This window comes from Chironomus tepperi, unplaced genomic scaffold (assembly GCF_022539635.2).
Source record: "Chironomus tepperi strain 1889 unplaced genomic scaffold, CSIRO-AGI_Ctep_v1 contig_12, whole genome shotgun sequence".
Classification (NCBI taxonomy): domain Eukaryota; kingdom Metazoa; phylum Arthropoda; class Insecta; order Diptera; family Chironomidae; genus Chironomus; species Chironomus tepperi.
Genome location: NW_027226134.1, coordinates 1,228,047 through 1,243,142, shown reverse-complemented (window position 1 = coordinate 1,243,142; position 15,096 = coordinate 1,228,047). Strand labels below are relative to the sequence as shown.

The window sequence follows — 15,096 nt, the reverse complement described above, 5'->3', positions numbered from 1 at the left end:
ACTTAAACTTTTCATTTTGTGTAGCGCCTCCTACTTGAATTATTTTTACGACTAAATTACTCGAGCCGCACGGAGTAGAATGTGAAATTTGAAAGACAAATATTGTCATGCCGGTCTGGGTCGGATTTTGGATCAATGCATCATATCAGACATTGTTAGTTAAACTGTTGTGTCTGCTTTCTCATCGAATTGAATTCTGCACTGAAGTTAATTTTATATTTATTTTGACACAAGTGTTCAAATAAAAGTTGAACTTGCTTTCATTTACCTTCAAATTGTTTGCCTTAATTAAATTTTTTTGACTGTAAATATTGGTCGAAATCCATCGTCATGATGTCGTCAAGGAAACTTCTTACCGTAAATACGACGACGCAGCGATACTCAAGTGAATAATCTTTAAATTGAGTCCTTGACCATTGATACATAAAGTGTATAGAAAGGAGAAGATAGTGCGGTTTAGTATTATCTTTCATTCGCAGCCTAAGATTGAACAAAGCAGAGTTGCAAAACAGGTGTCTGTGACAGGCGAAAACCATACAAAACCACACAAATTATCAAACATTTGTACGGTTTTGCCTGTCACAGTCACCTGTTTTGCAACTCTGGAACAAAGTAAGCAAAAGCAATTTAATTTTTTTTAACAATCCTGATCCCCCCAAGATTACATCATATTTTTATTTCAATAAAGTAATAAACTAATCTCTAAATGTAAAAACCATATAGTGCAGAGTTGGCATTGTTTTTGCTGTCTCAAACAAAGTAAGCAAATCAAAATATTTTTTTAACAATCCTGATCCCCCCAAGATTAGATCCTATTTTTATTTCAATCGAGTATTTGATTAATCTCTAAATTGTAATGTTTATAGTGCAGAGTTGACAGGACTTCAAAAAAAGGAGCTCCATAGAGTCCGGAGTTTTTGGACTTTTGGAGTCCAGACTCCTAAGTCCTGCCAATAAAATAGTGTATCATGAGAAATGTGTTCAAATTCTTTAAAACCGAATATGTTTTAGGAACCCTGACAACCTTAAAAGTATGTCAAAATTAAATACCAGATCTCGAAGTAGACTCAAATTTTGTATGGAAAAGTCGATTTCAACTCCATATAAAATTCAACTCTGTCGACTTCGAACTCTACTAAAAACTAATTTAATCCTATGAATATTTTTTCTTCTCAATGACAGGATGCTAGCAGTCAAAATAACTATTATATATCCAATCAGCAATAATATCGCACCAAAGACAGTGTAATGTGTTATTGTGAATCCTTTTGCTACGATATTTCTGATGCCAGCAGTTGGTAGAGTTGTAGGTAAAATAACAGCTAAATACCTTAATACTTGAGGTTGTCCTTCGATTGGCCTGCAATTTTAAGAAGAGTAGATCATTTTAAATTAGAAATTAAAATATTAAAGACAGTCATAGACAGCCATAGACATACCAAAATCCACCACATAAGCCTCCGCACGTAAAAAATATAACGACTCCAGCACTGTTGACAATAGCAAAATTATTCGTGTGAATTGAAATTAACAGTCCAATGCAGGTTCCGACCACACACAAAAGTAGGCAAATGACTCCGAGAGCCAACTCATCACCCAATATTTTGATATCATACAGAACTTTAAACGATAAGTCATAGACAAAAACTTGGAAGACATCAAAAATCAACAGTATGAACAGTTGGACTGTCAGTATTTCTGAGGTAGTTACTCCAGCTAGAATGGTTCGATTCCAAATACCTTCAATTCGACACTGACCAATGGATGAGATGGAGAAAAGAATTCCACAAAGCAGCAAAATTCTACAATTTTGAAAATCAGTAATTAAGGATTTTTAAGACAAACTTCAACTATACTCAACTGTGAAAATAGTGACGGCATCATAGTGATCGTGTTGTCATCTTCAATTTTTCTATAAAGTGTATTTATATCTACTGGAATATCTTCAAGCTTATCATTCAAGTCGCATTGCCGGAGCACTTTCTTATTGAATCTTTCAAATGCTTTAAATAGCCGAATATGCAGAAAGTGTGAAATTGTAAAGTCAACTTCGTCCAGGTAAATTTGAATCAAGTTTGCATCAGTAAAGTTTGTGTATTCTGTGATGTATTGCCAGTCATTCTTCCTCTCACTCATCACGTCTGTGAAGTTTGAAGCTATTGTTATTAATCCATATGTTTTTCTAGCTTTTGCGTCACTAAAAGCTTCATGAAAACCATTGTAGTAAACCTTGATTGCCGACTCGTCTTGCAACTCATTCAAGAAATAGCATGAAAGATGTTCGAAGGAACAGGATGTGCTGTTGAATTCATAGTTTGTTGATTTCAAATATTCTGTACAGAAGTTAGGATCTGTGACTTCATAGTTGACAATTCCTAGTTTCAAGCCTTTTGGATTTTGTCCCATTGCGAATACAAAGCATATCACTTGAAGAATTGGAAGAACAAAAATGAAAAAAATTTCCCTAAAAATATTGAATCAATTTATAATGTTGTGGATGTATTAAGGAGTCGGTTAGATATTCCGCAATGCAGAAAACGTCATGGATATGAAGTCATTCTGTAACATATTTTGGAACTATCCAACCGACTTCAATCTATAATTACCCAGGCTGCCGTCGCATCCTTTGCATTTCTTTGTCATACAACGCCTTTAAAGTTTGGAAACAAAAACTTTTTCGAGTCTTTTTAAAAGAGATCAATTTGTTGTCATCATTTGGTGACGTTTGTCTTTTCTCATTCACTGTTATAGAACTGCAATGTGACTGAAGGTCATTGTCTTGTGTATTTTGAGTGATACTTAAATTTTTTGGTAAGCACAGCATATAAAAAGCTTCTTCTAGGTTCGAGACTTCAAGATTGCTAAAAATATTCTGTGGACTGTCTTGGGCTAACAATATTCCATCCCTCATTAAACCACAGCAATCTGACTTTTCAGCTTCGGCTATATAATGTGTTGTGATGATCACTGTCATGTCTGAAGATCTTGTTGCCTCAATCAAAAAAGTCCATATTTTCTCACGTAGAATTGAGTCAAGTCCAACTGTTGGTTCGTCAAGTAAGACAATTTTTGGATCATGTATTAAAGCAGCTGCAAATGAGACTCGTCTTTTTTCGCCACCTGAAAGGTGTTCAAGACGCTTGTTGACATCAGTTAGTTCCAATAAATTGCAAATCATTTTGAATCGTTGATTTAACAGGATCTGATTCATCTGATAAATATTTCCAAAATAATTCAAAGTTTCTTTGATTGTCAGTTCTGGTACTAGTGCTGTCTCTTGTGGCATGTAACCTATCAGATTAGTAAATTTAATTGGATTTTCATGTGAAACTTCATGTCCGAGAATTTTAATTGTTCCTGCATCAAGATGCTGTATTCCTAAAATACTTCTTAAAAGTGTAGTCTTTCCACATCCTGATGAACCAATGAGGCTGTATCTAAATCGCAATTTGACATGAGATTAATCTAACTCATTTATTATTCATTTTTTGCTTACTCACATTGATCCACTGTTTACTGTCAAATTTAATCCATTTAAGACACGATTTTTTCCGTCGTAAACTTTATTAGCACCTCTTACTTCAATACATCGCATTCTGCAGTTTTTATTGTTCTGAAATGATTCTAGAATATTAAGATTTGAGAGTATTAGTTGAGAATTAGAATATTAGAGCTAGAGTAGGAATAAAGATTAAATGTTGATAAAGTTGAGTTTTGCTATGCTAGACCAGAATCTAGTGAATACTATGAAGAATTTTGGAGCAATTAATATGTAAATATATTGACATTTTTTGCTAAATGTTCAAAAGCTAGTTATACTCTAAATATTAGTGTGTCCGAGAGGCACAAATGAAGAAGGCTCCTTAATTTGGCATCTATATGGCTGCCAAACGTGGACGACTTCTATTTGGTATTATTAAAAGCGGTTTAGTAGAGCCTTAAAAGCTCCATAACGGAACGTTCTTCTTTTATCTCGCTCGGAGCGTTGAATCAAATTAAAATTTTCCTGCCGTAAAGTCAACGATCTTCAAAGATAACGTAACGTGGTCCAAATGCCTGCATAAAATATCCATTTGCAATCATTAATATCAAACAAGTTGTTTAAGACATGCGTCAGACATTATCGTTAAAATTCGCAATTTTTACTATAGTTTCTGACCTTGGCATTTGAGATTGTTATACTGATGAACAAATGTTTGTTCATTTTAATCAAAAAATGCAGTTTTAGGAACCAAATGTCAAAACTTTAACAGTTAATGGAAAAACTCACTTAAATGAGTGGTCTCATGACTATAATCAATCAAAATTATTGAAAACGCTCTATTTTGTGAGTATACTCATGAACATGCTCATTTTCGGGTCTGGTTTGTAAGCATGCTCCTTGTCTGTTCTGATTCGTCAGCATACTACATGTCCTTTCACAAAAACTCATCTCTAACCAACCTCAATCACTTAAAAAATACACCGAAAATAATAAACTTACGTCAAACTTTATTCAAGCGACTGCCTTGCATATAACTTTATAACTGAGAATAGAAGAACAAAAACTTAACAAAAACACGAGGCATATCCAAAGAAAATATTTGAATATATTTTACATTTGTATTAAAACATCTGTATTGTTTTAATAAAAATTATTTATTTGTTAATTTTAAACAGTTATTATTTTTTAAAAATAATTTCAAGTTCAAAGCCTGATCTAAATTATGCACAATACGTTGGTCACGTGTTACATTTGAGTTTATCTTTGAAAATCAAAAATCATTTTTCTTAGAAAAAAAGATTATTTTTCTTATTTCATCAAGTTTTGGGTTCTCAAACTTGAATTTTTTTTGTGTCCATGTATAGGAGTAGAATTCCCCGAAAAAACTAATCAAGTCAGTTCTTGACCATCTCAACATACACATTTTAATTATCAACAAAAAAAAAAACCAATAAATTAGTGTAGATGGTAGCATGTGCAGAATGAGACAGTTTTGATTAGTCATTCTGTCAGGACCGTACTCAGAATACTCCATTCGTAAGGAAATCTTGTAATTTTCGTTCCTTTGTAACCAAAATGTTCTGTATTCTGATATTCCTTAGGGTGATGAAATGACATTATGTGGTATATAATGAACATTTTGGTTACATGGAGGGCTCCTTGTGATTTTCCCTAGCATCTCGCCTACTACACTTCAAGTTCTTAACACGTTCCTTAATCCAACGTTACCCAAGTTCTAATTTCATATTGATCTTTTTACATTATCAATTTGAATTATCTAATCTTCTGATTCAAATCTAAATTTGGATATTATATTCTTCGAACCGACCGACCTTCGACAGCAGTCACATGACCCTCCTTAATCACACTCTGTTCAACAAAGGCATTAAACTGCTATCACCGAAAATTGCAGATGTATCACCTGTAATATGATACATATTTTTATACTAAATAAGTGTTTTGGTGTGTGAGACACTGAAAAGTTTGAGAACCCATGGTTAGAGTCATTTATCTTGAGTCAAAATACGCCAAAATAAACAAAACTGGTTTTTTTGATCCACCAACGACAAAAGACAAATTCGCACAAAAAATATAATTTTTTATATGAAGAATTTGCACGAAAAAGAGGAAGCAATTTACAGAACGAAAACAAGATTTTGCAGAGATTTGGAACAGATTTATTTTAAGATGCACTACATAAGAGTTTTTATTAAGCAATTGCTACATAATAACGAAAATTAGTATTTATTGATTCAACTCCGATTCAATTTAATTAATCAAGCTAATGACTGTAACCAATTTTAATTAATCTAGAAACTCAACCACATTAATCTTTTTGGCATTAATTAGCATCTCATATAACAATCTACAATCACCGTAAATAAAATTTTAGAACATTTTTCTTTATCCTGCTAATCCAAAACAAATAAATAACCAAACTAAGAAACTTTCGGAAATTACGTAGCGCCTAGCCGGGAGGAAGAGGAGTGGACGAGGTCTAAACACGCTATTTTTAGCGTTACGTTATTTCCAAACTGTTCTTTGAAGCATTCCTAATCACCTTTAATTGCACTGAACAAACACAAGTCCAGGAGTAAATATATGTGGCCTTATAGACTGCACGTGGAGATTATAATGCCACACACAATTATTCCTGGCATTATGTTCTGGACTTATATTTCAAAGTGACGCCTGAACTCATAATTTCAGAGATTAAAACTTGGAACCATACCCAACCTGACCTTAACCATTTAATAGCCCTGACCTTTACCCTATAGTAACCCCTGACCTTAACCTTAAAAATTGATCTAATCATATGAATACTTTTTCTTCCTCAATGACAAGATGCTAGCAGTCAAAATAACTATTATATATCCAATCAGCAATAATATTGCTCCAAAAACAGTGTAATGTGTTATTGTGAATCCTTTTATTATGATATTTCTGATGCCTATAGTTGGTAGTGCTGTAGGCAAAATTATAGAAAAATACTTCATTAATTGAGGTTGTCCTTCGATTGGCCTGCAATTTAAAGAAAATGAAACATATGAAATTTAAGCACTTATAATCGACTGTATTTTCACGTACCAAACTAAACCAGCTAATCCTCCACATGTAAAAAATATTATGATTCCAGCACTGTTGACAATAGCAACATTATTCGTGTGAATTGAAATTAACAGTCCAATGCAGGTTCCGACAACACATAAAAGGAGGTAAATAAGCCAAAGAGCCAGCTCATCGCCTAATATTTTGATATCATACAGAACTTTAAATGATAAGTCATAAACAAAAACTTGAAGGATGTCAAAAATTAACAGTATGAACATTTGGACTGTCAATATTTCTGAGGTAGTAACTCCAGCTAAAATGGTTCGATTCCAAATACCTTCAATTCGACATTGACCAAAAGATGAGATGGAGAAAAGAATTCCACTAAGTAGCAACATTCTGAAATTGCAATTGAGTTAATTAATAATTATGTAGGTACATAGATACAAAGGTAATTAAAGTCATGGCATGAGATCACGAGGTAGGCCAAAAAACTCATGGAAAGAAGCTGTCGTTAGTGTCACACTTGAAATTGGTAACTGGCAAGCGGTAGCCATCAATAGAGCCAGCTTCAGGCACCAACTGAGGGAGGCCATGGATCACACTTGATCTGTACGGCCAGCGAAGAATGTAAGTAATTAATCAAAGCCATAACTTGATGATTGTAAATATAAAATTATACTCAACTGAGACAATACTGCCGGCGTCATAGAAATGACATAGTCGTCTCCAATATCTATATAAAGTGTATTTATATCCATCGGAGTATCTTCAAGCTTATCATTCAAATTACATTGTCGGAGCACTTTCTTATTAAATCTTTCAAATGCTTTTTGTAACCGAATATGCAAAAATGATGAAATTATATAATCTACTTCGTCCAGGTAAATTTGAATCAAGTAGGCATCAGTAAAGTTTGTGTATTCTGTGATGTATTGCCAGTCATTTTTCCTCTCACTCATCACGTCTGTGAAATTTGAAGAAATTGTCATAAATCCGTAAGTTTTTCTAGCTTTTGCGTCACTGTAAGCTTCGTCAAAACTATTGTAGTAAACCTTGATTGCCGATTCGTCTTGCAGCTCATTCAAGAAATAACATGAAAGATATTCGAAGGAACAGGATGTGCTGTTGAATTTATAGTTTGTTGATTTCAAATATTCTGTGCAGAATTTAGAATCTGTGACTTCATAGTTGACAATTCCTAGTTTCAAGCCTTTTGGATTTTTTCCTAACATCGTTGCACAGCATAAAAGTTGAAGAATTGGAAAAATGAAGACGTAAAAAATTTCCCTGAAAATATCTTCGTGACACATAATTTGGAAAAATTAAGAATGATCAAATAAATATTTACCCTGGCTGTCTTCGTGTCCTTTGCATTTCTTTCATAAATAGTGCCTTTAAAGTTTGAAATGAAAAGCTTTTTCTAGGATTTACAAAAGGGATCAATTTTTCAGTATCATTTGTTGATGTCAGTGTTTTCTCATGCACGTTTATGGAACTGCAGCTTGATTGAAGTTCATCATCTTGTATATTTTGAGATATACTTGAATTTTTTGGTAGGCACAGCATATAAAAACCTTCTTCGAGATTTGAAACTCTGAGATTGTTGAAAATGTTCTTTGGACTGTCTTCGGTCAACAATATTCCATCTCTCATTAATCCACAGCAATCTGATTTCTCAGCTTCAGCAATATAATGTGTTGTGATGATGACTGTCATGTCCGTGGATCTTGTAGCGTTAATCAAAAATGTCCATATTTTCTCACGTAGAATTGAGTCAAGTCCAACTGTTGGTTCGTCAAGTACGAGAATTTTCGGATCATGAATTAAAGCAGCTGCAAATGAAACTCGTCTCTTTTCGCCACCTGAAAGGTGCTCAATGCGCTTGTTGACATTTGATAATTCCAATAAATTGCAAATCATGATTAATCGCTGCTTTAACAACATTTGATTCATCTGGTAAATATTTCCAAAATAATTCAAAGTTTCCTTGATTGTCAGCTCTGGAACTAATTCTGTTTCCTGTGGCATGTAGCCTATCAAGTGAGTAAATTTAATTGGATTTCCATGTGAAACTTCATGTCCGAGAATTTTTATTGTTCCTCCATCTAAATGCTGTATTCCTAAAATGCATCTTAAGAGTGTAGTCTTTCCACATCCTGATGCTCCGATGAGGCTGTATCTGAATTACGTGAATTATAAAGTCACATGAGATTATTGTTACTCATTTATTGTTTATTTTTGCTTACTCACATCGAGCCACTGTTTACTGTCAAATTTAATCCATTTAACACTCGATTTTTTCCGTCGTAACTTTTATTAGCACCTCTAACTTCAATGCAGCTCATTTCTTCAATTTGTTGCCTGATACTATTTCGCTACTAATTCAAATGCCACTATGACTGCACTTTTTATTTTGAATATTTTTGATAAATATCAAAGGATTTGATTATGATGTAAAATATCAGGCACGAACTGTATGGGGTCGTTCACTTTTTACATAAAACGACAAATTGACCTTCTTACGTAAGATACCCTTGATTGAAAAAAAAGATAGTTTAAGGCCTTAAAAAAATCGGAAGCAACCCCTTGTCCACCCCAAAAAAACCGTTACGTAATAACTGAACGACCCCTTTACGATAGAACACGATTTGTCATTTAGCTTAATTTTCGCGAAAAAATTCTATAAACAGGTTTTACAATCTCAATATTGACACTTGAGTGTTCGAACTCAAATAGGGCAATTCAATTCTAGTGACACAAATGAAAATTGAAGTTACCTCCGCGGATTCTTAATTCAAGTGACTGATGTGTGTATATTTTTGTAACTGAGACTCTTGTTCTCATCCAATGGGTACATATAACTGAATATCTGTTAAAATTTAACGCAAAGAAACAAGTGTTTTCTTAAATAGGTGAAGAATGTGTGTGATAAAAATAAATAATTGTAAGTTCATCACCTTATCATTTATATTATCTCATCTCCATACGATATATATCTCATATTTAAAAATATATCAAATATAAGTGATTTAGACAACCTGGATGGCATCACGATCAAATGAGCATCCTTTTTGTCTACTTGGATATTCTATGTAGCATATTATATTATTTTTTAAAAACTTTAGGTCTGTCACTTACAGTACTGTTAATACAGAAAGCCCTGATCAAATAATAGAACGAAAACAAGATTTTACAGAGATTTGGAACAGATTTATTAACTATAAAATGCGACACATATTTTCTGTTGTTGAACAATTGATACACAACGAAGAAAATGAGTATTTGTTCCTGCTCACATACACGAGCGAAACATCATGACAATGACGTTATTAGTGCATTCATCATGATATATTGATGACGGCAAATAACCATTAAAACACAAAAAATATTAACATTTATGGTGTCATTGCCACAATGTGTTGCTCGGGATATTTATAAAATTTCATCTCACAACTGCATGTCGTTATCACAACGACTAGATTATACAACCCGGGTTACATCGATTAAATAAAAATCCCAAAAAAGGTTTTATGTCGTTTACTTATTACATCCAGGAAGAGAAGGAAGTAGATTAAATTTGAAATATAGAAATTCAGATAATTCTTCAACGTAACAAGTGAACGGTCCATTTACAATTAACAAGAAAACTAAATTTACATAATTAAGATTAAGATTGTATTACCATCAAAAAATAAATAGAATCCATGGATTCCACGAACTAATCCATAATTTCCATGGATTCCATTGATTCCACCAAAAAATCCATAAATTCTATGATTTCCATAAATTTCTCCATGGATTCCACAAATTCCATGGAATCCATAGTTTCTGCCAGATGATCCACTCCCCCTTGACACTACATACAGTGAAGTACATATTAAAGGATTAAAAGTTAAGATTCCATAATAATTAAAAACAAATTGCCTCCAGTAATTAATTTGAGTATTTTTTTCTACTCAATGTCCAAAAGCTAAGAATCATGAATAAAACTATATATCCACTGATTAATATAAATCCACCATAGACAGAAAGATGTGAAAATGTGAATCCTTTAACTGCAATATTCCGAATTGTTATGCCTGGAATTGTTGTTGGTAAAATCAGGGAAATATATTGAAGAAATTTTGGCTGTGATTCAAGTGGCCTAAGAAAAGAGAGGAATTAAGATCCAGAGAATTAATTGAGTATTCAGCTACTTACCAAATACCTCCGCATAAGAATCCACAACTCATTGTTATCATAACTCCCGAACTGTTTATAACATAAATATTATTTGTGAATATAGATATAAACAATCCCACACTGCTTCCAACCATAAATATTCCAATACAAAAGGTTACAAGTAGCAACGGATTACCGATTATTTTGGTATCAAGGAGCAGATCCACAATAATTTTAATGATCAAAACTTGAAGGACATTAGATATTGACAGGATGAAAAATTGCACTGCTAAAACTTCATTTGTTGAAACTCCAGCCAGCATGGTTCGATTCCAAATACCTTCCATACGAGAATGAGCTATGCAGGATATGGAGAATAAGATGCCACCAGCGAGAAAAATTCTGTAAAATTACAAAAATCATGAAAAATATTCTAAAAAGTTACAACTATTAAACTCAACTGTGCAAACATGCAAGGCATATATGTGATAATTTGATCATCTTCAATGTCTGCATAATATGTCTTTATATTCAAATTAGAATCTTCAAATCTGTCATTCAAGTCACACTGTCGGAGCACTTTCTTGTTGAATCTATCGTAAGCTTTATACAATCGAATTTGTAGAAATGCTGAAATTGCGTAGTTAGTCACATCCAGATGAACTTGAATTAAGTCTATGCCAGTAAAGTTTGTGTATTCTATGAAATATTGCCTGTCGTTTTTCCTCTGACTCATCACGTCTGTGAAATCTGAAGCAATTGTCATAAATCCGTAAGTTTTTCTAGCTTTTGCGTCAGTGAAGGCTTCATGAAAATTATTGTAGTAAACCTTGATTGCTGATTCGTCTTGCAACTCATTCAAGAAATAGCATGAAAGATTTTCGAAGGAACAGGATGTGCTGTTGAATTCATAGTTTGTTGATTTCAAATATTCTGTGCAGAATCTATGATCTGTGACTTCAAAGTTGACAATTCCTAGTGTTAAGCCTTGTGGATTCCTTCCAATTGCAAGTAAGAAACATATGCTCTGGATTATTGGAAGTAAAAGTGTGAAAGCCATTTCCCTAGATGGATAAGATTAAGAATTAGCTGAATTAAAGGAACTAACATTTTTCAATCTACAAACCCTGGTTGTCGCCGAACTCTTATTATTTCCTTTACAAATAATGCTTTTAAAATTTGATACGAAAATTTCTTTTTCTTTTTATCATCCTCAAAAGTTGTACAATAATTCTCTAAACTGGATTCTTGCTGATTTGAATTGGATGAATGAATTTGATGTTCGTCGTTATTAGTCATTCCATTATTGACCTTTAATGTCTCTGAAAGACACAACTTGTAAAAAGCTTCTTCAAGACTTGAAACTTCAAGACGTTTAAAAATATTTTGTGGATTGTCTTCGGCTAGCAGTTTCCCATTGCTCATCAGTCCACAGCAATTTGACTTTTCTGCTTCCGCTATGTAATGTGTTGTGATGATGACTGTAATATTTGAAGATATTGTTTGGGCAATCAGGAATGTCCATATTTTCTCACGAAGAATTGAGTCAAGTCCAACTGTTGGTTCGACAAATTTTCTTATTTTTGTTCTTGAATTCCAGTAAGTCACAGATCATAGACAGACGACTCATAAATATAGTTTCATTCATCTGATAAATATTTCCAAAATAATTCAAAGTTTCCTTGATTGTCAGTTCTGGAACTAGTGCTGTCTCTTGTGGCATATAGCCGATCATATTAGGAAACTTAAATGGCTTTTCGTATGAAACTTCCTGTCCGTGAACTTTTATTGTTCCTCCATCGAGCTGCTTCATTCCTAACATACATGACAAAAGAGTTGTCTTCCCACATCCTGAAGCACCAATCAGACCATATCTGAAAAAAGTTATGCTTAAATAGTTAAATAATGTAATTTTGAGTAATTCTTACATGGAACCAGCCTGGACTGTCAAATTCAACCCACGCAAAACAAAATTCTTTTTATCATAAGATTTTTGAGCACTTCTTACTTCTATACTGTTCATTTTATAACTAAATATTTCAATTTTTCAAAAAAGAATATAACTTTGATATTTGTAAGGGGTTGTTTAGTTATTACGTTACAAAATAGAATAAGGAACTATTTCTTTAAAAATGGACAGTATAATTGTAAGAATTGGTATTGTTTAAACAGGACTTACTCAACCCCATCCCCCTGAGCGTAAGACGTGGACTTACAAGCCTAATATAACAGTTAATTTCTAAAAACCACTAAATATTTCAATTTTAAGTGATTGACATCATATTTAAATGAATAAATATAAAGAGCCATCAAATATTAAAATACAAAAGTTCATTTCCTGAGCGTGTGATATTACTCTCGTTGCAAAACGCAAAAATGTTTGAAGTTTTTCGTAGTATTGATCGAAGGAATAACGCGCATTCTTTCCTAACAAATAAGATAAATCTAATACAATTAGTACGATTCAGCTCATTACTCTACCCATAATATAATGTCAAGTAAGATATTATACTATTTTATAGGATCCAAATCAGTTCTAAACCTATAATAATGAACATATAAATATGTAGGAACGGTCATCTGCTGTATTTTTGCCGGGACACTGCTGTACTTTTCTTCCTTGCAGCTGTGTTCTGACTTTTCTTCCTCAAAAAGTCCCGATTTTTAAAAAAAAAATCGAAAATTCTATACAAATCCCAATAGTGCCAAACCTTAGAAATGTTACGATTTTTTTTCCAAAAGTGTACCAATATTTTGCGAAAATCTTCTGGCCACCCTAGAATATGTAATATGCCTGTAAAAAATTTAAATTTATCAAAAACTTAATAGTAAGTGAACGACCCCAAAAAGCATCTAAGATCTCATGCCTCAACTAACAAATCAAAATGAAATTATAAGCGTCACATTTTTCAAATTTATTTTATCGGTTGATAAATTGTTTGAACTAAAACAAAGAAATTTGCTGCATGTATTAGAAGGGTGCTAGGTTGCGTAATTCCAGAAAATTGGATAACGCAGACGTTTAACTTTAAATGCCTATAAGTGCCAGAACATAATGCCAGGAGTTTTTAATTGTATGTGGCTATGCAAAAATTTTCAATTCAAATTGCACGTGTAGTTCAAACCACATACATTTATTTGGACTAATGTTTGTTATTTCACCGTTTAGTGCATGCTATAAGTCAGGTACAATTATTCCTTTTATTATCTCTTCGTGCAATTTAAGGCCACAAAATTTTTCAAGACAGTTCTGGAAATTATTATCCTTTGTGTATTTGAAGCTTTTGATTATTTCAATTGAAAATATGCTTATTAAAATTTACGAAAAATGTTATTTTTTAAATCTTAACACTTTTTAATTGAGTTTTTCCTTCTTACTTCCTTGGCTGGGTTGCACGAGGGCCCATTGCCGGGAATAGGGAATTGCTTACTTACTTACTCCAACCATGTTCCTATATGGAGCTTCCATCAGACTCTGTTGCTGACTCTGTCACTTAGTTTGTACAAATTCTCTGTCCGCACGTTGAGCTGACATTCTTTCATTACTGTTCTGCGCCAAGTAGCTTTTGGAGCTCCTGGTCGCTTTGATTGCCAATTGTGGATTCCATCCAAGGACTGTGGAACAAACTTGTGTTTCTGAATCCCAGCAATTACATTTTAATCTTCCGAAGCGTATGACCTTTTCCAGCCGTAACTTCCTCATAGTGTATTCTCCTTCGAAGTTGTGACAATCATTTGGAACCCGTTCAACCAAATTGCCTGAGAATCCTAATCTATTAGCAGCTATAGACGTATATTTAACAGCAGTTTGCGCTTGGGCATAGGGAATGTCTAAAGACAACTCTATCCTTCGAAATCTTCTGACAGTTCGGGATATTTAGGACTCTAGCGTGCTTCGTTCAACCAATCCACATGTCAGGAAGTTTTTCGGTGTTCTTGCCAAAAGTTTTCCACAATTTATTTTGTCTGCAAATGCAAGTTGTTGACTAAGTTAAGAGCTTGGGGCATCATTTGGACTTCTGCATGCATGACCTGTCCATCTCGATTAGCACGTAAAACTGTCACTATATCTTCTCCTGTAATAGCACATCCTTCACAGGACCATAAATCGCTCGTAGTGCGCGTCTCTCAAAGAGAGCAGTGCGTTCTCATCAGCTTGTGTTGAGTTCCAAGTTTCTGAGCAATATAGTGCAATGACCAGGATAAGCGTCTGGTGTATCTTTGGTTCCTCGTGCGTACTACGATTGTGACGTCTGTTGTATTGTTTACAAAGGATCCGAGGTATTTGAACCAGAAGACAAAGTCGGAGTTAGTCGACTAAAGCCGACTAAAGAATTTCAGAATGTTTTCTTAGTCGACTAAAACCTCGACAAAGATCGACTAAAATGAAATTTTAC

At 33.5% G+C, this 15,096-nt stretch overlaps 2 protein-coding genes across 3 annotated transcripts; both read right to left on the bottom strand.

Moving 5' to 3' along the window:
- Positions 1-774: 774 nt before the first annotated feature.
- Positions 775-4,607, bottom strand: LOC139088217 (ABC transporter G family member 20-like). Of its 2 annotated transcripts, XM_070637336.1 has the most exons (6): positions 4,484-4,607; positions 3,501-3,624; positions 2,607-3,437; positions 1,862-2,464; positions 1,440-1,802; positions 775-1,360 (listed from the first exon to the last, which is right to left on the bottom strand). In XM_070637336.1, the coding sequence occupies exons 2-6, from the start codon at positions 3,593-3,595 to the stop codon at positions 1,111-1,113; spliced, it is 2,142 nt and encodes a 713-aa protein (XP_070493437.1). In that variant the 5' UTR covers positions 3,596-3,624; positions 4,484-4,607; the 3' UTR covers positions 775-1,110. The 2 variants fall into 2 exon arrangements, with proteins under 2 accessions (XP_070493437.1, XP_070493446.1); XM_070637345.1 differs by lacking the exon at positions 4,484-4,607 and having other exon boundaries at positions 3,497-3,624.
- A 528-nt stretch (positions 4,608-5,135) lies between these two features.
- On the bottom strand, positions 5,136-12,773 carry LOC139088457 (ABC transporter G family member 23-like). The gene is made up of 11 exons (XM_070637693.1): positions 12,628-12,773; positions 12,257-12,573; positions 11,826-12,180; positions 11,170-11,763; positions 10,739-10,789; positions 10,495-10,682; positions 9,677-9,698; positions 7,887-8,717; positions 7,223-7,825; positions 6,572-6,934; positions 5,136-6,505 (listed from the first exon to the last, which is right to left on the bottom strand). Exons 1-11 carry the CDS (start codon positions 12,720-12,722, stop codon positions 6,292-6,294), a joined length of 3,633 nt encoding a protein of 1,210 aa, XP_070493794.1. The 5' UTR covers positions 12,723-12,773; the 3' UTR covers positions 5,136-6,291.
- Between the last annotated feature and the right edge of the window lie 2,323 nt (positions 12,774-15,096).